Raw genomic sequence first — 27,227 nt, 5'->3', positions numbered from 1 at the left:
CATACTCACACACACACAAACACAATCACACACTCACACACACATACACACACACAAACACAATCACACACTCACACGCAAAAAACAAACACACACACACAACACAGACACACAAACACATACACACACTCACACACATGCACATACACACAGTCATACACATTCACACACCCTTTCTCACACACACACACACTAAGAATTTGCTTTATGTAGTCAATATATTTTGATCATATCTTCCAGCTACTCTCCCTTCTAATTCCCTCCAGAACCCCTACCAAGTTCTCCTTCTCAACTTTATTTCCCTGTTTAAATATACACCCTCTCTGTTTTATACAATTTCACACCACACAGCTTCAGGCACTTCCTTCTGCTTGCTCTCTTCATTTTTTTAAAAGTGGGAAACCCTTTTGCCATTGCGTCCTATTAATAATAAAATAAATGCCAAGTCGAGGACACATTTTATGCCGTGACTCAGAATATGTGGGACCATGTGCATGGCGGGAGGGGCACAGGTCAATATGCTGACTGCTGCTCTTGCTCATCAGGCATCCTGTGTAACAGCACATCCATAGGATGCCGCAAACATGGCCTGCTGTCTCTGTCCTGTCTAGGAAAGCAGCTGCCGAGCCCTAAGATAAAATTCATGAAGTATTTTAACGTTTTAATAAAAACCTCTCACTTAATCATTTTCACTAAACTCTCAGGAAAAGAAAATTCCCTTAGAATTCCCACCACTGTTAGATCATTCGGTTTCAAAGCTTTTCCTTTCAATAATGAACAAATGCCTTATGACTTACTTCTGAACTATAAAATTGATTAAATGTCATGCCATGCCTCCGAAGAGTTAGAAATATTTAATACATTTGACACATCCAAAATAGCACTTCAAAAATGATCTGAAATATATTAAATAAATATAAATAGCAAAAAAGATATTTGTCAGCAGAAGCAACAATGGAGTGGAGTGCAACAGACTTCACTTTCGAAGGTTCGTATTCGAATTCCAAACTGTTGGAATTTGAGTCATTACACTGTTCAGCATGGTTAAAAATACATTCGCAATATCATTTTCACTTTAAATCAAGCTTATCATGTCTATAAAGACAATCTCAGATTATTCTTGCTCATCATCATATGAACAATGCTGATAAATAGCAACAGCATATTCTAGGCTCATCTTCCATCTTTTCTCTGATAGAATATTTCTCCTTTTGATTACAATCTCATGATCAAATTTGATTCCTGTGGTCGTGAATTTGTAGATGTTGTGAGTGCAGCTGAGAACTCATAACTTTGTTCTTAGTCAAGATTCTTTCTGTTACATGCTGCAGCTATGTAGACAAATTATTAATACATTCAATGCTATATACATTTTGAACCTATGAGTATTTTGTTTTCAGAACAGAATTTGATAAGACAGAAAAAGGAGCCGAGACTCTATGATCAGATAACAAATCTCTAGCTGGTACTCTGCTGTAGCCATGCATATGAAAAAGAGAATTTGAAAAGGTCATGCCATGTGGGCTTTAAGGTGGCATGGGCCCTTTCCAGTTGTCTCATCTTGACCAAGATCACAAAGATTGTCCTAGGGCAAAGGTGTCTTCCACTTACTTGAGTCTGAAACTTGATATAATACGTTTACATTATTTTGATTGATTTGTACCATCCCTCGGAGAAATGACTTTCCTTTTCTCCAATTATGAGACCCCACCCTCCACCACTGCTGCTCACACATATACTCACACAGCCTAGGTAGCTCTCAGATGTTTCCCTGCATAGGCTACTATTCTGTAAAGTGTCTTTTCTTTCCCAAATTTAATGGATGATATGCACACATTATTCTTTCTGTTGACTACCTAGCCAGTGAAGAAATCAATGGGTTCCCAGGCTATATGAGAATTGACCAGATATTAAAATCTTAGACAAGGTGTATCTGTTTCCCAATGATGGGCTAAGTATGCTCAGGAGTTGTATAGTGGGAAAACACTGGCCTAAGGAACAAATGAAAATCATCAAAGGCTGTTTTCATGTGTGAGTGCAAAAGGGTTTAGCAAATGCAGCATACTCTATTGCCTTTGGAAAAATTAAATACACACAAACATTACTATTTCTGTGAGCTTCTGGAACCCACCACTTCCACACATCAACTGAAACATTTGATTAATAAGGAAACAACATACTTGTCTGTCTTCAGTGTCACCGTGAAAGCCCAGGGACAGCTTCTTGCTTATTTCTCTGTTCTCACCTTCCAGCCAACACAGCCACCATTGCTATGCATTTCTTATATGTTTCTGTGCATCTGTTCTCCCCAAATGAGGTCAGGAAGCAAGTGGTAGTGGTTTACAGCTGCTTGGCCCCCACCTGAGTATGTCTGGATACCAGTTAACCAAACCGTCCCCATAGTCTCTGCTCTAGGTTCTGTACTTTGTGAAGGTGAGCCTATCCAGCTCATGTTGAAATAATTCTTTTCTTGTTTTAAATATTAGGTCACAATTCAAGAAATAGAAAGTAAAATTGACAGCATTGTAGGGCTAGAAGAAGAAGCCCAGTCCTTTGCCCAGTTCGTCACCACGGGAGAGTCTGCTCGCATCAAAGCCAAGTTGACACAGATAAGAAGATACTGGGAGGAGCTCCAAGAGCATGCACGGGGCCTGGAAGGGACAATTCTGGGCCACCTATCACAGCAGCAAAAGTTTGAAGAGAATCTGAGAAAGGTAAATATTGATCCGAGTAAACTTAAGTTACATATTTAATATTATATAGAAGTGCAGTGAACATTCCAGAAAGGGAGAATTAAAGAAAGACCACCTGCGAATAACCCAACAAATGGTTACTATCTGGGTTCAGAATTATTTATATGGCACCTTTGGGAAGAGATATACAAATGCCATTACACATTGCGTGAAGGTTAAGTCTTAACACATTTTCTTTCAAATAAGATGTGTTGGTTTTTAGATTCCAAAGATGCATGCTTTTAGATTGTGAGAAGACCATTCCCAGCAGGTAGGTTGGCCTCGTCTCAGTAACCTTCTCTGCCTTGTCACGTATCCTAAATTATTTTTATGGCCCACCATTTTTTATTTTAGATCCGGCAATCTGTGTCTGAATTTGCAGAGAGGCTGGCTGATCCGATTAAAATATGTTCCTCAGCTGCAGAGACGTACAAAGTTCTCCAAGAGCATATGGTGAGAGTGCACTGCTGCACCTTTTCATATTTATCCACTCAAAAAAATTGGATACTCCTACTGGAAAGGAAAATAGCAAATATTTCGAGAGTTAAAGCTGGAAATATTTTATGTTAGTTGAGAAATTAAATGGTCCAAATATAATCATTTGTTGTTACAAGACACCCAAGTATGCAAATGAGTTTTCATATATATATATATATATACATACATAAAGATAATATATATAATATATATTTTATAGATATGTCTATATTTACTGGCATGAGAAGATGGGTCAGTAAGAATCTGTTGGATCCCAAGCACCCACAGATAATCAGGGCAGGTACAGTGGCCTCCTGTAACATGCAAGAGGCAGAGACAGGAACACAGGGGCGAGCTGGTTAGCTAGACTACAGAGCTGTTCATTCCGTGTTCAGAAGAGAGCTTCCCTCAATTAACCAAAAGAAGAGTGATTGAGAAAGACACACAACCTCAAATTTGAGTTTCCACATTTATACACACATGTGACTACACATGCAAATGCACTCTTGCATACCACAAAGACACACACACACTATACACTGAGAGATACATTATGTGTAAACGTGCACATATATTATGTACAGATTTCTCTTCTCATCAGAATATGTGATGTTTTCAGACTAGCTCTTTAATGACTCTCTTTTCCCTTTGCCACCATTAAATGTGAAGGAAAATTAACATGTGCAGATCAGAGTTTACATGCTGACAGCCACGTTTAGATGTGAGTCTGTCCATTCTAACAAGTTTCAGTGCTCTTTTGACCTGGCTTTTTAACTCCTGTTTATTGTCAATCTTCAAGAAGACAGTTGACAACCTTGTGAGAACATGGGGAAAGGTGCAAACAGAGAATCATGCACAAAGAGACACGAACAGGAAACATGTTGACTCATAAGCAAACCAACACTCACGGTCCCTACTTTGTGAGCATCATGCACACATATCTTTATTATAGAAAAAGGGAATGGGAGCAGCAAGTAAATGGTTAACAATGCACTTCTGGATCTAGGCTGCTTGAATGTGTTCAGCAAGAAAGCTTCTCTATTATTTATATGTTTTAATATGAAGGAGAAGTAGAAAATTTCAATTTGATGAAATGATTTTAACATTCAACTAATGTTAAAACATGGGAAAAGATAGCATTATTTTTTTTAATATTTAGATTTTAGAAGAAAACATTTGGACACAAGTCATTCTTCTCTCTTGAGTTTCTGATGTGGTAAAAAAAAACAAAGGAATATAAATTGGATGGGTCAGGATTTTTATGAGGATTAATTTTTAAAGATTTAATTTTATTTTTAATTATGTATATATGTGTATGGGGAGGTATTTTCATGTAAGTACTGTGCCAATGGAGACCAGAGTGGGCAGCAGAGTCCCTGGAGACAGAGATGTAGGCATGTGTGAGCTGCCTAGTATTGTGTTCTTTAAAAGGGCATCCTAGGGTCTTACCTGCTGAGCCATCTCTGTCCATGAGGATTAAATCCACACATGTAATGCGCATAATGTAATACCTGCTACATTCTGAGTTCCTATATTACCAGTACCAGCATCAGCACCATCCCTGGCACCAAAACCCACATCTATGAATCTTTCTGTATATTTCTGTAGATATAATAGCACCTTATATGTGGTTTTTGTAAGGGAAGAATAGGATTTTAAAGTTTCATATATTCAGCATCTAATGAATAATAATTTTCACAAATCATATTACTTTGAGGTTGCTTAAATGTACAGTCTCATATTTCCTTTTTTCCCCCAATGTGTTATGTCTTAGGCATGGTTTTGCCCTAAACATAGTTGTCATGACTTTTCTAAAATAAATAAACAAATAAGCAAGCATTTGTTCCCAGGAGTGATATGGAGGTCAGAGGACAACTTACAGAAATCAGTTCTCTCCTGCATCAGGAGTACCAAAGTCAGTTACTATGCTTTGTTGCAATCACGTCTACCCAGTAAGCTATCTCACCAGCCATAGCTTTATATTCTTTTTTTTAAAAGATTTATTTATTTGTTTTATGTAGCTATCTTCAGAGATACCAGAAGAGGGTGTAGGATCTCATTACAGATGGTTGTGAGCCACCATATAGTTGCTGGGATTTGAACTCAGGACCTTTGGAAGAGCAGTCAGTGCTCTTAACTGCTGAGCCATCTCTCCAGCTCCATATCTTTATACTCTTAACTGGGGAAATTCTATCTCCTTTCTTTTCACAGTCAGTGTGTCTTGCTCCATGGCAGGATGCTCTTCATGGTTTGCCTTTGGGACTGAAGACAAAGACTCTGTCATGAGGAGTCTCACTGGAAAATGGGCCCCACTTGTTCTTGCTGTTCCTGTTGTCCATCTGTCCCTCTCAACCACGGTCTTGACTTCTGAGATTTCAGTTACCTGAGGTCAATGACACTAAAGGGAAAAATTCTAGAAATAAATAGTTCATACATTTTAAATAACCTTCATGACTATAGGAAAAGACCCAACAGAATGAGTTCTCTCTGCCCTCTCCTCAGGATCTCTGTCAAGCCCTAGAGTCCCTCAACAGCACAGTTACCATGTTCTCAGCCAGTGCCCAGAAGGTGGTAAACAGAGAGTCCTGCACCCAGGAGGCTGCAGCCCTACAGCAGCAGTACGAGGAGATACTACACAAAGCCAAAGAGATGCAGAAGGCATTGGAGGACCTGCTGGCCCGCTGGCAGAGGTGAGCAGCTCTTGGCTTACTCTCCATGCTGGACAGGAGAATACAAATGAACTGTTCTGTAGGTCAGTGTTTCTCAATCTTCTTAATGCTGAGACCCTTTAACCCAGTTCATGTTGTGGTGACCCTCAACCATAAAATTACTTTCCTTGCTACTTCATGACTATAATTTAGCTACTGTTACAGATCATAAATGTCATAACGTAAATATTTCTGGAGATCAAGGTTTGCCAAGGGGTCATGACCTACAGGTTAAGAACTGCTGCCCTAAGTGGTGGGAAATAATCATCCTAAATATAAGACAAGTGAACTTGGATATCTACTGTGAGGTATTCATTGAGCCATGGACCTGAGAGTAGAGGGGAAGCATGTGTATCTTTACATATTGTACAGATGTGAGGGTTGCCATGGAAATGAGGGGAATTTATTACTTTGATATGCAGGAATGCCACAGACATTGTGCATCATTTGTGACAGGTCCTATTGGACTTGCTGACCTGGAGATTTTTGTCTCCTAGTGTCTCAGTTGAAATCCTATGATTTGTCTTCTCTCTCTCTCTCTCTCTCTCTCTCTCTCTCTCTCTCTCTAGGTTGGAAAAGGGACTATCGCCCTTCCTGACCTGGTTAGAGCGATGTGAAGCCATAGCCAGTTCACCAGAAAAGGACATTTCTGCAGATAGAGTCAAAGTAGAAAGTGAACTGCAGTTAATACAGGCAAGTTCAAGGGGCGGGGGATGAGGACAGAAATGGAATGGTCTTGTGTGCTTGCATTTTAATGTTAATGTATTAATTAAATTTCTAAGTCCTTTAATTATTTAACCATCCGGAAACCATTATTTGGCATCACTGAAACAAAGAGTAGTCTGGACTCACAGACACAATAGCAATGGGAACTTTGTGGTAACCTGTGACCTGCAGTATCTTAGAGAATTCTCTAGTACACTGTTTAGCATCCGAATATCATTGGCATTCAAGGACAGCAGGGAGATGCAGAAATGTGTAGATAAGCTATATCAACAGCTTCAGGTATAATAGCTCTTCCTTTGAACAGATGTGATTTTTTAAAACAAAATGTGCTTTTTTGTAAGAAGGAATAGAATGTAGAAAAAAATCAAGAGTGATTGTTGCATTCAGGAACAACAGAAAAAAAGAAAACGATAAAGGCCCAATGGGAAGACAGAAAAACGACATGGCTTAAAACATCCTTGAGAAGCCAATTTTCTAAACTGAAGTAAAAAAACACTTTTATTATTGAAGTTGCAGACAATATGGATGATTTTTGTTATATTGATAATGCATTTAGAGGATGCTATCTGTGCCAGGAAAGACAGCAGGCAAAATTATTTCTAGAAAGAAATTTATTGTATGGTAGACTCATGACTTTCCCCACCTCTCTCAGTATAGCTAGAAAACAGAGCAGAGGCCGGTTAGTTTTATATTGTTCCTAAAACTCTTACCCAGGAGACCTCTGGTGTTTGAACCTACTTCCCTCCTTCTGCTTTTTTTCCTCCTTGATTTTGGAAGGATGCTGTGCCTCTGGTCTTTTCCTCTTCTACCTTGTGAAGCTGGAATGTTCTTCATCTCCCTAAAGGTACTTTCCACAAAGCCTGTGACTGCCCTAGTGATGAAGGGACTCACAGCTCAGTTTGGTCCTTTTATACGTGTGGAACGGTAGTTTCAGAAAGAAAGGCACAGATCCACGCTCTGCTTTTGTGATGCTTCTGTTTGTCTCCCTGTTAACCCTTCCCTTCAGTCAGTGAAGCAAAAGATATTGACCGGGTGCCTTCTGTGAGCCAGGTGTCACGTCCAATACTGAAGCTGTAAACATGAACAAAGTTTAGACAGTGAGAGGACTAAGAGAGACCACAGGCCTCTGTCACAGGGTCAGAACACTGCAGTGTCAGCCAAGTCTCCTGTGGGCTGCGGCCTGACAACCTTGTTCACCTCCTGCTTACCTCCTGCCTTGCTTCCCAGATGTCTTCTCTCAGGGTTCTCCTTAACATTGAGTCCAGCTTCACCTGGGGGTCTTCCCTGTGGGCATGGAAGGGTACTCCATCCTTTTTTTTTTTTGGCTCTACAGTTTCATTTGCATCCTGAGTGGGACCTTGAGGGGAAGCAAAAAGGAACAGCTTGATGAGCCTTTACTACCATGAAATGACATCTCATTTGTGACTATTTTAATTGCTGTCACTTTGCTGTTATCTTTGTCCTTTCTCCTGTTAGTAAGAACCAAAGATTTTATGTTGCCTCGGAGGACCCAACAAAGTTCACTGCCTAATTCATCAAAAATAAAACTAAAGTCAATCTATCACATAGAAATAAGATGAGCAGCTCTTAAGTTCTTCAGTCCGGCCTAATAAAGTATCTAAAGAGAGCAACACCATATTCCCAGTGCCTGAAATAGCATGTTGACTTGATCTCTTTTGCAGTAGATGTTCTTTGGTTATCTTTGTTGACTCATTGTGAGAGAAACTCACAGCTCCCAAGTTGCCTCACCCACCCAGACACTGAAAAAAATCCTACGGGGCTTTCTATCATTTTAAAAATTGTGTTAAAAGTGGCCTAGAGCCAATGATAAAACCAAGCAACAAGAAGTCTCTCTGATCTTTTCCATGAGAATGCAAAGCCTGCCTCTAGCAGTCCTCTGGGTCAGTCCAATCAGACTGAGACCTGACTTGCCTTCCATTCTTCAGGCCCTGCAAAATGAAGTCGTGTCCCAGGCCTCACTCTACAGCAATCTCCTGCAGCTGAAGGAAGCCCTGTTCTCAGTGGCCTCCAAAGAGGACGTGGCGGTGATGAAGCTGCAGTTGGAACAGCTGGATGAGCGCTGGGGAGACTTACCGCAGATAATTAGCAAAAGGTTGGTTCCTCACAGAAGGGCTCCTAATAATGTGCCTTTGACTACAAGGGTGAACCCTGTGTTTCGTTTTGAGTTTATTTAACGCAGCTGTTCAAGGTCTGGTTCTGAAAGAAATGAAACCTACTTTATCTTTCATATTTGAATCCAGGACATCCCTCAGAAGTGAACAGGAAGTAGTATGGAAACACAACAAGGAATTCTCTAATCCAATAAGTCACATTTGGCTGTCACCCTGAGTGTGGGCAGTGGGGAAGAAGGGAGTTTGGGGTGCTTCTGGGAACTGAGCAAGAAGGAAGAGGCTTAGACTGGAGCTGCATGGGACAGAGCACAGGGAGAGGTACCACTCTGCTTGTGCTGATGACACTGCTGGAGCAATGGGCACAGCTCAGATGTGGTTGAGGGGTGACTTGGTGGGGAAGCACAGAGGAAGTGCAGTATCAGAGTGGACAGTGGCTCACTGAGACCAAGAAAGAAAGACAGGGCGTGGGGCTTCGGGTTTCATCAGAGGTCTGGCTTGTCTGTGCATAACGGTTTTACTTTGCTCAGGATAGAAGATCCTTCTAGAAAGTATAGCAGGAACCACTCTATTCATGGCCACTGAAAGCCCCTCTCTCCCCGACAGGATGCACTTTCTCCAGTCCGTGCTGGCTGAGCACAAGCAGTTTGATGAACTGCTATTTTCCTTCTCTGTCTGGATTAAGCAGTTTCTCGGCGAATTGCAAAGGACTTCAGAGATAAATTTAAGGGACCATCAAGTGGCTCTCACTCGGCACAAGGTAAAATGGATCCTCTCAAAATGGAAAATAGATATATTCAGAAAGGAGAGATTGTTGACTTTCGCTGACCTGTGCAGATCTTGTCTGCTGACCTGGGATCTGAGGACTGGAGAGAATGGGGCAGACTAGAGTCTGATGCTATAGACAGCCTTCTTTCAGTTTCAGTGAACTTGTATACATGAACGTAACAAAGAAAGCAATCAGGAAAACATGTAAATAAATGTCAGTAAGCACATACTAAATGTTAACAGAGCTCCCTTCCCAGAACTTCCTCAGGACAGATCAATTTAAACACAGTTGTCTCTCATGTTGTATAGCTCGTTTCTCAGAAAGCAGGAACACAAGGCAGAAGGCCATATCCAGATTCAGGCTACACTGACCAGATTGGATCATAGAGCTATGAGCTGACATGCAATAAGAATAAACATGCCTTATAAATTGAATATAAACGTTTGTCACAGGAGGCATGAAGTCACACCTTAAAACAACTCAGGGAACAAAATGCACCTGAGGTAAAAGGCCCTCTGCCTTTATCCTGGCTCTCTCACAGGTCTCCAAGACATCATTCAGCATGCACTATCTTTTTGACTGTGTTCTGACAAAAGTCTTTCATTCAAAGGGACAACATACTTAAATACATACATGACAATAATTTCGATTTTTTTTATTTGTATGAAAGATGACTAAATAATTGACCTTATGGATCCAGCTCATGTGTGTGGCAGGTAAATTAAACAGATAAAAAGAATCCCTTCGGGTAAAGCAGGGTAATTCCAGCAAACAAACAAACAAACAAACTACCCTGTAGTTTGTAGCACAAAATGCTAAGGATTTCCAGTTTTGAGTTTTCCATTTTGTTTTGGTTCCCCAAAACAAAGACTAATACAAATCCCAGTGTTTGAGAGGCTCATTTTTTTTTTCTGAATTAACTACTCAGCATCAAAGAGGCTACAGATTTATGAATTATTAATATTCCTCTTACTTGTAACCTATGAATAATATCTATTGTTGTACTATTAAAATTCAAAATCATATATTGATCAAGCGCTGGGATGAAAGAGTTTCCTTATAGACTCTGTTTAAAACACTTACTTGTTTCTCAGTGGTTATTCTACGCTGGCTCTATGCCCTCACTAAGAAAGGAGAAGTCAGCCTCCAAGTTACTTACCTGCCAAACTGCAGACTATCTAAAGGAACCATGCTCAAGATTAAAACAGTAATGGTTTCTTTGAGGTGGGAGCAATATTAACATTGAGGACAATCTTCTGCTGGATTTTAACTATGATTTGTTGTGAGCTGATCAAAATCCTACACTGTTGTCTCAAAGAAAGCATAGATGTGAAAAAATTAACTCAGAGTTGTTTTCGTTATGGCACACATAGATGAGCAACATGGAAATGCTTATGAATGTTTGCAAAAGCTTCTTTACTACAGATAACTTAAAGATACGCATTTTTAATTATGCATATGTGCATATATGTGAGTTTATACATGTGAATTCGATTGCCCACAGAAGCTGGAAAAGAGCGCGGGATCTACTGGAGATGAAGCCACAGGTGACTGTGAGCCTTCAGCAGGGCCTGAGTCACTTTAAATCACTGAGCCCTCTCTCCAGCATCTGTGGATGACTTCCAATGACTAAGCTACAAGCTGAGGAAAGGGCTCAGTCGGGAAAATGTCACTCAAGCACAAGGGCCAGAGTTTGGTCTCCAGCATCAGGTCAAACACTCAGACATGGTAGTTAGTATGTGTTCTTAACCCTAGCTCCAGGGGATAAGTTGATCCACGGGTTATGCTAGCCAGCCTGTCTCACCAAATCAGACACCTTAAAGTTCATTGACTATGGCGAGGAGAGCACTTGAAGGAGACATCCTTCATGTTGACCTCTAGCCTTCACATTTGTGTATGCACACATGCATGCTAAAGCACACATGGATAAGTACATACACCCAGGGAAATACAACTAACTAACAAACTAAACTAAATGCTAGGCTACCGATTGACTGTACTATCTACAGTGTGAAAGCAAACACTTTGGTTTATCACCCTCTGTGATAGCTGTAGGTGTACCTGATATTCAAGGACTCTTTTCCCTTCCAGGACCATGCTGCAGAAATAGAGAAGAAAAGAGGAGAGATAAAGCATCTTCAAGGTCACTTGTCACAATTGAGGAGTCTGGGCAGAGCCCAGGACCTGCACCCACTGCAGAGCAAGGTGGATGACTGCTTCCAGCTCTTTGAAGAAGCCAGCCAGGTAGTGGAGAGGCGGAAGCTGGCTCTGGCACAGCTAGCAGAATTCCTCCAGAGCCATGCCTGCGTGTCTACTCTTCTCCATCAGCTCAGACAAACAGTGGAGGCCACCAAAAGCATGAGTAAGAAGCAGTCTGACTCCCTCAAAAAGGACCTTCACAATGCCATTCAAGACGTGAAAACATTAGAATCCAGTGCCATCAGTCTGGATGGTACCCTGACCAAAGCCCAGTGCCACCTGAAAAGTGCGAGCCCTGAGGAAAGGACCTCCTGCAGAGCCACCACCGACCAGCTCTCTTCAGAAGTAGAGAGAATCCAGAACCTTCTGGGAACCAAGCAGAGTGAGGCAGACGCCCTGGTGGCACTGAAAGAAGCATTCCAGGAGCAGAAAGAAGAGCTGCTGAGAAACATTGAGGATATTGAAGAGAGGATGGACAGGGAGCGGTTAAATGTGCCCACCCGCCAGGCTCTGCAGCATAGGTCAGAAACTTGATGGATGCTGGAATCTGATGCTCGTTCTAAAATTCATTTTCCTGCAAAGCTTTAATGGTGCTCTATGTGGGCAACTTGGTCTTCTCTCTGTTCTATCTCTTTGTGTGTGTGTGTGTGTGTGTGTGTGTGTGTGCAGATACAGGGTGGGTATTCTCAAATTGCTGCCCAAGTTGGGCTCCAGAGCCTGTTGGCTTCTCTAATCCATTACAAAGCATTTCTGGGTTTACCCAATCTTGGCTATATGACAATCTCCATGTACTTCCATAAGCACTTCGTACCTACGTTTGCAAGGCGTGGAGAATGGAAACCTCTGCCCAAGCCACTTTGGGAAACAGTGGGCGAGGGCATAGAGTACACGCGTGCCCTCTACAACACAGCTCAGAATGCATGAATTCTGGCCACATATTATACACGCACAGATGCATATATTAGGGGATGTAAAATCAGGATTGCCTTTTCATACTAATGTTTTATTAAAGGAGGTAATTTGGGTTTTTCAAAAAGCTTTGGTAGAGCCCTATTGATTTTAAATGAAACAACTGTGGTGCTAAAGTGTGTAACACACACACACATACACACACACATCCCAGAGCTTAGAAAGATTTTTCTATGATAATGCAGAAAGAAAAAAAAAGAATTCAACTACAGAGCATTAGCCTTCTTTGAGAACTCCTGTACTACAAAGAAGACAAGATAAAATTTCAATGAAAGGTTAAAACAAACAGTAAGGGTGATTTTCAATATCTTCTGAGATCCAGTCATTTTATGAAGTGACTTTGAAAAACCTCTTTGTCACTTGATACATATTAGTTTGTCGCATCGGAAGTTCCCCGGGTGGTGTGAATGTGTGCTTTCTGATCTCATGGAGCTAGAGGAGGAAGTATTGGTCCACGGCAGCTTCAGGATATTGCCACTAAAGCAGCGTTTCACTTGACAGGTTGAGAGTGTTCAACCAGCTGGAGGATGAGCTAAACTCCCATGAGCACGAGCTCTGCTGGCTGAAAGACAAAGCAAAACAAATCGCCCAGAAGGATGTTGCGTTTGCACCTGAAGTGGATAGGGAGATAAACCGCTTAGAGGCAACCTGGGATGACACTAGAAGACAAATTCATGAAAAGTGAGTTGGAAGCCTCTTGATTTTGCTTTCAAAGTTTCCTCCTCAATTCATGCTGCTGCTGCTGCTGCTGCTGCTGCGAATTGCCTGTTGCTTTCTGAACGTGTGATCAACAGCCAGATGGCTTTTTTTTTTAATCACCGTAGGTGTAGGTGTCCCAGCTCCTGTTAGGAACATCAGAACGTTCAGTTCTTCCGAAATGCATTAAGGTTCTTCTCTTACTATGGCCAACACGTGTGAAGTTAATGTTTAAAACAAATTATCAAAACAAGAGTGCCTAAAAGCGATTGTTACCAGCCACTGCAAAATGCTGCCATTGGAATTTTAAACTTTACTTCTTTTATTATATTACTGGTAATTGAGTTCATTATATTTTAATTTCTTTTTTTTTTCTGTACAGTGCAATCCTTTATTCCACAGTTTATATTCAAACCTGGCCTGTATCCAGAAAACTTAGGACACTTCATTCTTTCTTTTATGTTTTATTTTATTTTTTATTAGATGTTTTCTTTATATACATTTAAAATGCTATCCGAAAAGTTCCCTATACCCTCCCTCCACCCTGCTCCCCTCCCCACCCACTCCCACTTCTTGGCCCTGGCATTCCCCTGTACTGGGGCATATAAAGTTTGCAATACCAAGGGGCCTCTCTTCCCAGTGATGGCCAACTAGGCCATCTTCTGCTACATATGCAGCTAGAGATACGAGCTCTGGGGGTACTGGTTAGTTCATTTTGTTGTTCCACCTATAGGGTTGCAGACCCCTTCAGCAACTTGGGTGCTTTCTCTAGTTCCTCCATTGGGGGCCCTGTGTTCCATCTTATAGATGACTGTGAGCATCCACTTCTGTATTTTCCAGGCACTGGCATAGCCTTATACGAAACAGCTATACCAGGGTCCCTTCAGCAAAATCTTTCTGGCATATGCAATAGTGTCTGGGTTTGGTGGCTGATTATGGGATAGATCCCCGGGTGGGGTAGTCTCTGGATAGTCCATCCTTTCGTCTTAGCTCCAAACTTTGTCTCTGTAACTCCTTTTATGGGTATTTTGTTCCCTATTCTAAGGAGGAATGAAGTATCCACCCATTGGTCTTCCCTCTTCTTGACTTTCTTGTGTTTTGCAAATTGTATCGTGGGTGTTCTATGTTTCTGGGCTAATATCCACTTATCAGTGAGTGCATATGTAATGACTTCTTTTGTGATTGGGTTACCTCACTAAGGATGATATCTTCCAGATACATCCATTTGTCCAAGAATTTCATAAATCCATTGTTTTTAATAGCTGAGTAGTACTCCATTGTGTAAATTTACCACATTTTCTGTATCCGTTCTTCTATTGAGGGACACCTGGGTTCTTTCCAGCTTCTGATTACTATAAATAAGGCTGCTATGAACATAATAGAGCATGTGTCCTTCTTACCAGTTGGAACTTCTTCTGGGTATATGCCCAGGAGTAGTACTATGTCCAATTTTCTGAGGAACCGCCAGACTGACTTCCAGAGTGGTTGTACAAGCTTGTAATCCCACCAGCAGTGGAGGAGTGTTCCTCTTTCTCTACATCCTCACCAGCATTTGCTGTCACTTGAATTTTTTATTTTAGCCATTCTGACTGACGTGAGGTGGAATCTCAGGGTTGTTTTGATTTGCATTTCCCTGATGATTAAGGATCTTGAACATTTTTTTTCAGGTGCTTCTCAGCCATTCAGTATTCCTCAGGTGAGAATTCTTTGTTTAGCTCTGAACCCCATTTTTTAATGGGGTTATTTGAATTTCTGGAGTCCACCATCTTGAGCTCTTTGTATATATTGGATATTAGTGGCCTATCAGATAAAGGATTGGTAAAGATCCTTCCCCACTCCGTTGGTGGCCTTTTTGTCCCTATGGAATTCTCTGGCCAATGCATTTGGTGGACTCAGCTATTGAGTTTCATAGTGTCACTTCTAACAATAGAAATCCCTTCATGTCTCATTCTCCATCTCTCTGTCTCTGTCTGTCTCTCTCCCTCTCTCTTTCTCTGTCTCTCTCTCATATGCCAGGAACTGTCCTTGCAACCCTTGGACCACTTTACATCTGTCCTTTCATCTCTTTCCCTACATCATGTGTGAATAGTTCAGTTTTTAAATACGCAGCTGCAAATTCCATTGGATATACCACAGACAATATAGTCACTTGTGGATGGTCAAATGATGCATTTCCAGTGTAAATCTATGGGTATTCTCATTCTTGATTGTTTTTTAATCTAAGTGAAGCTGCTTGGTAAGCATATGCTTAAGAAACTGACAAGGAATTTCAACAAAGTATCTACACCAGGCAGGAAATCTCCAGGAGACATGCATAGTTTTCTATTGTTACTACTGTGACTGATTGATTGATTGATTGATTGGTCACCTCTAACAGACACATAGAGGTCGTTCAGGTTTTTAACTTGTATTTGCCTGGTGGTTAATGAATATATATATATATATATATATATATATATATATATATATTCTTTAATGAAATACTTACTGAAATTGGTTAGTTTTTTGTTTGGTTTAGTTTGCTTTGAGACAGAGTTTCTCTATGTAGTCCTGGCTGTCCTGGAACTCCATCCTACACCAGGCTGACCTCAAACTCACAGATATCCCCTGTCTCTGCCTCCAGAGGGTTGGCATTAAGGGGTATACTACTACCTCTCAGAAATCTGCTAGTTTTTAAAATTGTTGTTGTTGAGGGTTTTCTTACAAATGTGCAATCCCAAACAGAATCTCTACTTAATTTTATATGGAATTGATGATTCTAAATTTTATATGTTAAAAAAAAAATAGCCTAAAGTTGTCAGTAATTTTGTGAAAAGGTAGATCTGGGAAGATATCTCAGTGGGAAGAGTGTTGTGTATCCAAGTATGAAAACCTGAATTAAAAGTACCAACCCAGCACCCACAGAAAACAGAAGGTCTGTCTGTCTGTCTGTCTGTCTGTCTGTAATCTCGGCACTGGGAGGGGAAGCAGGAAGATTACTGAAACTTGCTTGACAGCCAGATTCATTGAAATGGCAATCTCTGGGTTCAGTGACAAAGTCTGATCTGAAAAACAATGCAGAGATGGATTGGGAGAATATGCGGTGCTGGCATCTGGCCTACACAGGCCTGTACATATATATGTGCGCATACACATACAAACAGGAACACATAGCTATCTTCTTCTTTTTTAATTTTTAAAATGGAACTGTAGGACTTCCCTTTTGTTTAAGCTCAAGAATAATTAAATAGAGCAGGAGAGCCAATAAGACAGAAAGATAAGTCACTTACAGTCACTGCACTTCTGACAATGTTGCAAAGCACCTCAGTGGAGAGATTCTCTTCCGTGAAGGATGATGGGATATCTGGACACTCATTTGCACACATTTAAAGAAGGGACCCTCAGACCTCATCACATCACACACAAAGGCCTTTGAAACAAAGTTGGGAATGGCTTGTATCATGACTTTTTAACAGGTTTTTAACTTAACCACGTCACCAAATATTGTTTGGTTTTATCTGTTATTGGTTTCTTTCACCCCACCTTATGACAGAGAGAGAGAGAGAGAGAGAGAGAGAGAGAGAGAGAGAGAGAGAGAGAGAGAGAGAGAGAGAGAGAGAGAGAGAGAAGCATGAAAAACCATTTAAAAACTTGAAATATTTAGGTGACTCATGTAAGACTGAGTAGGAGAACAGACTGGATTTAAATTAAGCAGTATTAACTAACAGGAGTATGGAGTCCATGGTTGGTATCCACACCTGTTTCTGAACACATTTGTGCTATGATATATTAGGTCTAATCCCAGGAAACTCACTCCTATCCAAATGCTTGAGAAGTGAGATATTTTCTTTAATCATTACAGCCAGGGCCAGTGCTGTGGACTCATTGACTTAGTAAGAGAATATCAGAGCTTGAAGTCAACAGTGTGTAACGTTCTGGAAGATGCAAGCAATGTCGTTGTGATGAGAGCTACCATAAAGGACCAGGGGGACCTTAAGTGGGCGTTTTCCAAGGTAAAATGCAAGTGCATTTATGTAATGGTCTAGTGTGTTTGCTCTTCAAGCGATTCTCTGCACAGTAGTTCCTGCTTCTACATTTAGAAGCGGATAATTCCTGTTAACAGTTCAAATCTTTTTTTAAACACGAATATCCTAAAATTCTTTTAATTCAAGAAAATGATACATACATATACATATGCCTTTGTATGGTATATGTAAAGGTGTGTTATACGCACATATACATCATATGCATATGCATACATATATATACATATGTGTATGCATGTACAATTATTCATTTCTGCCTAAAGCCAAACAAATTATATGTCTTAGAGGCAAATGTTTTTAAATCCTTATCACTAGCTGTTTTACTAATTAAGGAAACATTTTTGTCCGCAGCATGAAACTTCCAGGAATGAAATGAATTCTAAACAGAAAGAGTTGGATAGTTTTACCAGCAAAGGCAAACACTTGTTATCTGAGCTGAAAAAAATCCACAGTGGCGATTTCAGCCTGGTCAAGACAGACATGGAGAGCACCCTGGACAAGTGGCTGGATGTAAGAGCGCCCCCTGGTGTCCGTGAGTGGCTTGCACACAGGTTCCTCAGTCAAACCCGTAGAGGATTAACCAAAGAACAGAACTCCACTTGGACTTTTTAGAGTCAACGCCAAAGTGAGGAAAAATCATGTTCACATAATAGTTGGAGGTAGTAAGAAGCTACATGAGTTAGTCTGACAAAGCCTACAGATTTCTGGAGTTCCATTTAATAACTTTAAGCATGACAAATTCAACGTAGAATGTTTCCCTTCTCAAAATGCTGGAGTTATGGATAAAAATTGGATAATTTATTCATATCTGATAGAAAACTAAATCACAATAAATAGCCATTTGCAGTATCGAGGCTGTAGCTTTGCAACAAAGAGCATCAGTCTCGTAGTTTGTAGGTGTGGATTTTGGTTTTGACACCAGCATTCATCAACCTCATGGCCAGATGCTATTTTTTTTTTTAATATCAAAGATATGTGGAAATCTAATTAATGCCCGTCCATATATCACAGCATTATAAATAAAACTACATATAGTTGTAATGACATTTTTGAGAATTTTGGAATTTTGTCTTAAAAAAAAACAAACAGAAATATTATAAGAATGTGCTTTGGTTTTAACCCCAGGTATGAGATATGGGGCAGCTTCTGACTGTCTTCAGCAGCTGACTGTGATTTGCCTCATGCTCTAGCAGAGGCGTGGTTTTGCCAGCTGCAGATATTTTCTAGGATTGTGTGACATTTGGAATTCTGGGAACTTTTCAGAGGGTGTAAAAATGCTAGGGCCCTGAGAGTCGGGGTTGGTTGCACTTTGATGGTAGTCGTGGTTGAAGAAGAAATACAAAGGAAAGAAATTAGATTCAGGGATCTCTTCACTTTTCTCTCTCACCTCAATCTTCCTTTTTCTCTCCTATCTAGTGTGAGGGGGTTGAGAGGGTGGAAAAAGAGGAGAGAAGGGTGCAAGAAAGAACTACAAAGTAGCAAAGATCGGCTACATAGAGTGCTGCTTTGAAAATCAGTACAGGGCTGGGGGGATGGCCCAGAGGTCAAGATTTGATCCCTAGCAACCACACAGCAGCTCACAGCTGTCTGTAACCTTAGACCCAGGGGATCCGATCCCATGTTCTGACCTCTGCAGGCACTATACATGTGTGATCATATACATACAAGCAGACAAAACACCCAGACACATAAAATAAGTTTTTTTTTTTTTTCACCCTGCAGAGCCCTAGTTCCCATAGACTCTGTTTTGTTTTGTTTTCAAGACAGGGTTTCTCTGTGTAGCCCTGGCTGTCCTGGAACTCACTTTGTAGACCAGGCTGGCCTCGAACTCAGAAATCTGCCTGCCTCTGCCTCCCAAGTGCTGGGATTAAAGGGTACGCTACCACCACCCGGCTCCCATAGACTTATGTAGTGCATGTGATGCGTCTGTGCATTCTGAAGTACCCTTGCAAATGAAAAGTGAGTGTCTCAGAATGCAAACAACCCTGTCATCAATGGACACAGTCTGTGTGATAGCATTCAAGGCAAACGAATTAATGTACAATAATTATTTTAAAATGTCATCTGTCAAAATATAATTCGTCTTATCAAGAGAGCATTTGTGGGGCTGGGGTCCGGAAACCTCAGTTTGATGACCTGACTCCTATTTTCTTTCCCAGGTATCAGAAAGAATTGAGGAAAACATGGACATGCTGAGAGTGAGCCTGTCCATCTGGGATGATGTCCTTTCAAGGAAAGATGAGATCGAAGGATGGTCCAGCAGCTCTCTCCCAAAGCTGGCGGAAAACATCGGCAACCTAAACAACAGTCTCAGAGCCGAAGAGCTCCTGAAAGAACTGGAGGTAACTGACTATGTACATGTAGTGGCTGGGACATATCATTTCACAGAATGAGGAAAAATGGGTATTTCTAGGTCTGTTCTGCTTTTTAAAAATTTATTAATTTTAATTTTTAAAATGATTGACTCACTTTACATCCAGATAGCAGCCCTCCCCCCAGTCTCCCCCCACATGGCTTATCCCCTGCCCCTAACCCCTTCTCCTATGGGAAGGCGGAGTCCTTCTGGGTTATCACCCTACCCTGACATAGTAAGTCACTGCAGGACTAGGTGAATTCTCTCACTGAGGTAGTTCAGTTAGAGGAACAGGATCTACTATCATGCAGTAGATTCAGGGCCAGCTTCCATTCCCTTTATGTTGGGGAACCCACATAAAGACCAAGCTGTTCATCTGCTACATATGTGGGGGGAGAGGGGTTGGGTCCAGACCATGATTTCTCTTTTGTTAGTGGTTCAGTCTCTGTGAACCCTCAAGGGTCCAGGTTAGGAGACTCTGTTGGTCTTCTTGTGACGTCCCTATTCCCTTCCCATTCTACTTTCCAAAGACACAAATGAGTAAGACAAGAGTCACCTAACTTCTGCTGTTGATCTAAAACACCAATAAGGCTCTAGTTCATTCATTTTAAAAATAGTTTCTTACTTGGGACTGGTATTAGTGACCTTTCTGTTGCTGTGATTAAATATGCAGACAGAAATCATCTTGGAGGGAAAGGGCTTATTTAGGCTCATGGTTCCAAGGATACGGTCCATCATAGCAGAGGCAGCATAGTGGCAGGAGGTGGGAGGTGAGCCAACCACACTTCTTGTTTACACAGAAACTAGACAGAGAAACCTGAAAGCATGGCTAGAGTATAAACCAACCCCATTAATGTATTTCCTCTGACAAGGCATCCTCATAAAGCTCCCATGTCCTTTCCAAACAGTGCCACCAAATGGTCACCAAGTCTTCCAATGTGTAAACGTGGGAGGACATTTTTCATTTAACATGTACCAAGGAACTTCAAACATTAGTAAAAAAAAAAAAGTTCATAAACTGTCCAGTTATTCTGATAATATGGTACCTTCCTTTGTGAAACCCAAATAGAAAATGATTGTAACTTTTTGTGCCTATTGTTCTTCATTCAGAAAAAACAAACCACATCTTTTACTGAGAACTTACATTGTGCCATGGTTATGTCTGGCTCCATGTTGTCCTTTATTTATGGAAATAGGGGAAGTTACAATTGTGTGACCTTTTCAGATAGCTTATTCATTTTAAACCATTTTCAACCCCATGTATTGCATTGGGTTTGAAATTTATTCATGGCTAGTGTTTTGGTGATCTGATACAAACTGAGTCAGCTGGGAAGAGGGACCCTCAAATGAGGAATTGCTTCCACCAGATTGACATCTGCAGCATCTCTTGATTGATGATTTAGGTAGAAGGAGCTACACCTGCACTGGTGGCTCTGCATGAGCAGGCTGTGGGGAGCAAGCCAGTGAGCATCCTTCATCCATGCTTCTTGCCTCTTCTGCTTGCGTTCCTGCCTTGACTTCCCTCAGTGATGGACTCTGACATAGGAGCATAAGCTAAATAAGTCCTTTCCTCTCCATGTTGCTTTTGGTCATGGTGTTTATGACAGGTAAAGTATTTGCTGAGGCCCTGATCTTAAATCCTCAGACCTCTCATAAAGGCCTGTGAATATGTTGGTCTGCCTATAATCTTATCTCCAAGAATCAGTGGCTGGCCGGGGATCCTGAGAGCATGCTGGCTAGTCAGACTGGCCAGATCAGTAAACTCTTGGTGTAAGTGCGAGACCCTGCCTCTCTATAAGATGGAGAACAACTGAGGAAAATACTCAATGTTGACCTCTGGCCTTTATACACAGGTACATAGATCTGCACATATGCCCATGCACATACACATGTGAATACATAGTGCACACAAATTTTAAAATATTCAGTGGCAATTAGACCATTATTAAAAACTATAGAGCTATTTCAAAAGGTATGTAATTGACTGTCCTCTTGGTACGGGTAGCCCAGTACCCAAAGCATGGCACATACAAAGAGCCAGATGGCTGACTGTAGTTTGATTGTAGTACTACCTATGTTACTTAGCACCTCTGACTCAAATAGTTTTTGAGAGGTTTTGTAGTCTAATTCCAATTTCTAAGGGTGTCAGAACTCATGAAAACTACACAAACAAAAGAGTCAGACCTAAGGATGAGTCCCAAGGTCTTTTTAGTTGCTATTGCTCGTGGTAAAATTAAGTTTACAGCTCATATAGTGATCTGTGCTGGAGTCATGTGCAGGCAGGCTCATAAAAAGTAGTTGTTAGGAATTGCATATGTCGACATTAAACACAATCATTTAAAAAAGAAATTGTGACCTGGAGAGTGGGCTGGCCGCTTAAAAGCATTGGCTGCTCTTCCAGAGAACCTGGGTTCAATTTCCATTATCCACACGGTGGCCTACAACTTTCTGTAACAGTTCCAGGGGAACTGATCCCCCTCTTCTGGCCTCTACAGGAACCATACACGCTCATGGTGTGCAGACAGACCTATATGCAGACAAAAACCCATACCATAAAATATAATAATAATAAATAATAAGCAACCCAGTTGAATGGCTGGAACCATGGCTTAGTGGTAAGAGTGTGCCTTGCTCTTGCAGAGGACCTAAGATCACTTCCCAGCACCCATGTTGGTAAGCTCACAGCAATGCGTACCTCCAGGAGGGTACAGTGCTTCTGACCCCCACAGGCACCTGCAATTATGTGCACTTACACAAATATAAACATAAGCACATATGCACACACAGCACATGTTTGCCCACACAGCACAAACACATATGTGTACACAGACACACAATTTTAAAAGTAAATTAAATATTTTTTTAAAATGAATTGTATGACCTGGAGCTATGGCTCCATGGCTAAGAGTACCTGCTGCTCTTATAGAGGACCTGGGTTCAATCCCCAGCACCAAGATAGCATCTCACAGCCATTTGTGCTTGCAGTTCCTGGGGACCTAGTACTTTCTCTCTAGCCTGAATGGGCACTAGACATGCTTACATCGCACATACAGACAGCAGGCAAAGCACACAAATATATTTTAAAGAGCATAACTGTAAATAAGCTTACACTTCAATAAATTCTATTGAAAACAAAATTAATGAACGGTTGAAATTTATCATCTTTGCCAGGTGTGATGGTGGACCAAACCGATAATCACAGCCCTTGGGAGGCTGAGACAGAGAGATGGTTACAAATTTGAGCCTAGCTTAGCCACATAGCAAGACCATGTCTCAAAGTCATCATAGTTTATTAATACTTATCATACATGCGCTAAGCCTTTGGATTTGTGGTGTCTGTTACATCTGCAGCAGACACTGGGCATGCCATGAAATGCTGTGTGCCTTCCTTCTCCACAGAGACAGTGACATCATGATTAGGGCCTGCCGCAGTGGTATATACTGAAGCATGGTTTTTTGTAGGACAGGAAGTCACCAAATCAGCCTTTTTTGACAACTGCAGAAAATACTGCCTGTGTCCCTGAAGCCCTTCTTCAGTGTGGCTAGGTTGAGTCTCTCTGAAAGGACCATGTGACATGTCAGTTAGTAAGTCAGTATGCTGGAACCAACCCAGGACGGAACCCTGTCCTTCCTACTGCTAGGCCTTTCTTCTCACCATACTTGAAATGAGCGTAGCCCAGCAGAGTTGCTCCCTGACTGCCTGGCTGATTCTGCAAAAGGCCACCAGGCCTGGCAGTGAATTGCTTTCTGAGCTCAGGACATTGGAAACTGTGTTCACAAAGCAGTAAGGTCTGTTTTTCAAGCTGATGAGGCTCTTTTATTAAATATTCTTTTGCAACTCAAAACTATGCAGTTTATGTGTATCTTTGCTCAGTAATGATTCTTGGTTTAGGATCCTTCCAGACATTAACTATTGGTGCAAAGAATGGGAGGGAACACATCAGATGTCAAAATTATTTTTCCTTCAAGGTTGTGTAAATATTAATCTGAAGTGTATCTTCTGGGTACTGCTAACGGTACCTTTATAGCTGGGCAGTCCTGATGTGTATTAGCATGCTTCTGTAAGACTTCAACGTTGCCATAGTAACTGATAATAATACTGCTAATGAAGAAATAACAGCCTAGTGGAGATCCTGACTGACTCAACACTTTTGGTCAGTGTTTCATTTTTTCCAGGGGATTTTTTTTCCAATAAAAGAGGGTGGGAAGAAAGAAATTCCCAACCCACATACCCCTGTTATTCAGAGTGAACTTAAATGATAACATTTTCCACACTTGTGAAAAAAGTAGAAGTTTTTCTGAAGACTGCTTGACGCCGGCATCCTGGCCGCTCTTAGTACGAGAGGCCAAGCATAGCTGGCCGCTGGTCTGTGGATTAGTGATGCCTTTCCCTGTGTCTTTGCTTCCATAGTCTGAAGTTAAAATCAAAGCCTTAAAATTGGAAGAACTGCGTTCCAAAATCAACAATCTTAAAGAACTAACGAAAAATCCAGAAACACCAACAGAACTTCAGGTGAGTGTGAATTCAGATGACTTTTCTAATAAATACCACATAACAGCCAGTCACTTACATCCTTGCTCCCAAAATACAAAATGTGTGTGGATTGTGTGTGTGTGTGTGTGTGTTTCTATATCATCATAATTCTTGGCAAACGTGTTTTTTTTTTTTTTCATATACAGGGAAGTAAGCATTAACATCAGTAGAATTCAGTGTGTCAATATTTATGGCACATTTACAATTCAAGCATTATAATGTTATTATAAGGGTAGTTTTCCTTTATGAATTTTGAGTGCAGTATCAACTTGATTGTTTCTTGGTCCATTTCGTGCTTAGACAAGAACAGAACCCTGCCTCTTAATACATATGTGATCTTACTAATAATGTGTTAATTCATTTAGTAACTGGGCCTGGGGACAGGGCAAGGACTAATGTCCCTTAATAGCCCCGTAGATGGTCCCAGTCCCAAGACTTCCAAGGCAGGGCAGGGGGAAGCGGGGTTGGCCAGGGAACCTAGGCTACTCTAATGTCTGAGCTCTAGATGAACCCAATGTTGTAAGGCTTACCACTTCGGCTGACAGCCTCACTAACTTCTAGCTGACACCTCTGTGGTACCTTTGCCTATTTTTATTTATTTATTAGTTATGCTCGTGGATTTGTTCTCTTTTCTTGTACCATTGTCTTTGACTTTCTCTTTAACTGGCAGGCCATGCTTGGCCCTGATCTCATGCACGTATGGGAATGTTGGACATTTCACCCGAAGCAAAGGAAAGGCCATTCCTATTCATGGCTGGAATAAAACGGGATGATGACTTTGGTCCCATGTATTTGGACCTCCGGCTATTGCAGAGGGAGGATTTAGCAAGGATTTGGGGTGTCAGCTACTATTGTTCTGCATCTCTCCTTCTCTTTCTCTCCACTTGCCCCACCCCTTCCCCAAGGAGGTCAGGTGATATCTCTTAATTGTCCTTAAGTATAAAAAAAAGAATTTCTGTGACACCACTTAGAGGGCAGCCTCATTTGTCCCTTGCAGCTAGCAGCCACCAGCCTCTGGTTTCTAAACCCTGCCAGGCAGGCTGGCTGACTTCTGATGTATTTGCCAAAGACTAAAGGTTTGTGTGGTTGGCCAGCATCTCAGCCGCAGTTGTGGGGCTTGGGGGAGGGAGAGTGTGTATCAGCACGTGGGCTCAACCCAAAAGTTATGATTGAAGAAAGAGACCACCCTTAGAGTCCACAGCGTGAGGACAGCTGGTTTGTCTAAGAAGGCTTTCTGGGGCATGAAAGCAGAGATGCCTTGGGCTGAGAAAGGAGAGGGTGAGGGGGCAGGAAAGAGTGTACTCTATACTCAAGCTCCTCCAGGGACCTTCAGCTGGGGAGGGGGGCTCTCAGGTGAGAAGGGGTTGGTCTCAGCAATGAAAGCATTCTCAGAAAAAAAAAAAAACCCACAGACCTAGAGAAGCAGGGGCTGTGTGAGGCAGCTCACAGTCATCCTGGAGTCTTGTTCAGAGGCCTCTCCCACCTCTCGCTGGCCCCTCCCAGCCAGCCTGTGGAACCTCCAGCTGTGCCAAGCAGGGGTTGAAACTCACAGCAGAGCAAGAAGAAAAGATGCTCTCAGCTTCTTGCTTGCAGCTGCTCTAAGCTAGGCATTAAAAAAAAAAAAAAAAAAAAAAAGAATACAACAAGCCTTTATGTTTGCTGATTTTGCCAAATAGCACGGATATTTGAGTTGTGGGATTAAGATCATTTTTCTTAGTTTAGAGTACTTATAAGTCCTTTTATTAACTCAGGATACACACACCAAAATCAACTTTCCTGAAATACCTCCTCCCAGGAGAAGAAAATAAATATCTTACAGAATAAAATTGTTTTGCCATTAAATCCTATGGTGGGCTTCCTCCAATCAGAGTAGGAACCAGACAGGCTCGTGTGCATGTCCCTTGGAAGGAGAATTAACAGCAGACTTTTGGTCCAGCTTTTCTTTGACGATGTGATCTTCTCTTCCCTGGAACCTCCATCAACACCACACTCTGAGAGAAGGGTTAGCTGCGATGCTGCTCTTTCCCCTCTCTCAATATGGTTGGCAGCCCACACTCCCTGGTTTTCCATCCTGGGAAAAGCTATTAGTATTAGAGAGGCTTCTATGGTTAGCCTAATGTGTTCTTGATGGAGTTACTCGTAAACAGAATTCCTAGCTGGTGAGTGTGCTTTCCGTCCTCTCAGATTTTCACGAAATTGAGCTTTGTATTTAGTTTATAGAAGCAGACTTAAGGCAGAAGCTGGAACACGCCAAAGAAATCACCGAGGAAGCAAGGGGAACCCTGAAGGATTTCACGGCTCAGAGGACCCAAGTGGAGAGATTTGTCAAGGACATCACAGTGTGGCTGATCAATGTGGAGGAATCATTGACCAGATGTGCCCAAACCGAGACTTGCGAAGGGCTGAAGAAAGTCAAGGTGGGTCAAAAACTATTCTATTATTAATTCTCCTGTTTTACAACTATGATAAAGATATAATATCTGCTTTCAATTTTCATATTAAAAGTATTAACACCCAGACTAACCGACTCATAATGACACAAATATACAGTTTATATATAGTGTGTGTGTATATAAAAAAAATTATTTTTATTATATACATATAAGTACATTGTAGCTGTCTTCAGACACTCCAGAAGACAGTGTCAGGTATTATTATAGGTGGTTGTGAGTCACCATATGGTTGCTGGGAATTGAACTCAGGACCTCTCGAAGAGCAGTCAATACTCTTAACTGCTGAGCCATCTCTCCAACTCGACTTTGTATCAATTTTTTTAAGCTTGAACCTCAAGTAGTTTTTCATCGCATAACTATCCTTGTTTTTAATTTGAACATGCTCATCTGAAGAACTCTGTAATTTTTTTTCATTTTTTATTAGATATTTTCTTTATATACATTTCAAATTTCAAAT

General features: G+C 41.3%; 1 protein-coding gene across 15 annotated transcripts in view; it reads left to right on the top strand.

The window, feature by feature from the left end:
- Positions 1–27,227, top strand: part of Syne1 (spectrin repeat containing nuclear envelope protein 1) — a 504,890-nt gene that overhangs the window by 206,580 nt on the left and 271,083 nt on the right. For all 15 annotated transcript variants that reach the window (XM_085842609.1, XM_085842616.1, XM_085842617.1 and 12 more), the window contains 13 exons: positions 2,487–2,714; positions 3,087–3,185; positions 5,712–5,899; positions 6,487–6,610; positions 8,590–8,756; positions 9,379–9,532; positions 11,633–12,261; positions 13,211–13,390; positions 17,247–17,397; positions 17,782–17,940; positions 19,590–19,772; positions 24,195–24,296; positions 26,531–26,734. In XM_085842609.1, the coding sequence (XP_085698735.1) occupies positions 2,487–2,714; positions 3,087–3,185; positions 5,712–5,899; positions 6,487–6,610; positions 8,590–8,756; positions 9,379–9,532; positions 11,633–12,261; positions 13,211–13,390; positions 17,247–17,397; positions 17,782–17,940; positions 19,590–19,772; positions 24,195–24,296; positions 26,531–26,734 (2,568 nt within the window). The remainder of the gene's footprint in view (positions 1–2,486; positions 2,715–3,086; positions 3,186–5,711; positions 5,900–6,486; positions 6,611–8,589; positions 8,757–9,378; positions 9,533–11,632; positions 12,262–13,210; positions 13,391–17,246; positions 17,398–17,781; positions 17,941–19,589; positions 19,773–24,194; positions 24,297–26,530; positions 26,735–27,227) is intronic.

Source organism: Mus caroli, unplaced genomic scaffold (assembly GCF_978045245.1).
Source record: "Mus caroli unplaced genomic scaffold, Mus_caroli_1 scaffold_9, whole genome shotgun sequence".
Classification (NCBI taxonomy): Eukaryota; Metazoa; Chordata; class Mammalia; order Rodentia; family Muridae; genus Mus; species Mus caroli.
The sequence above is the reverse complement of the archived record's forward strand: the minus strand, read 5'-3'. Positions and strand labels throughout refer to the sequence as shown.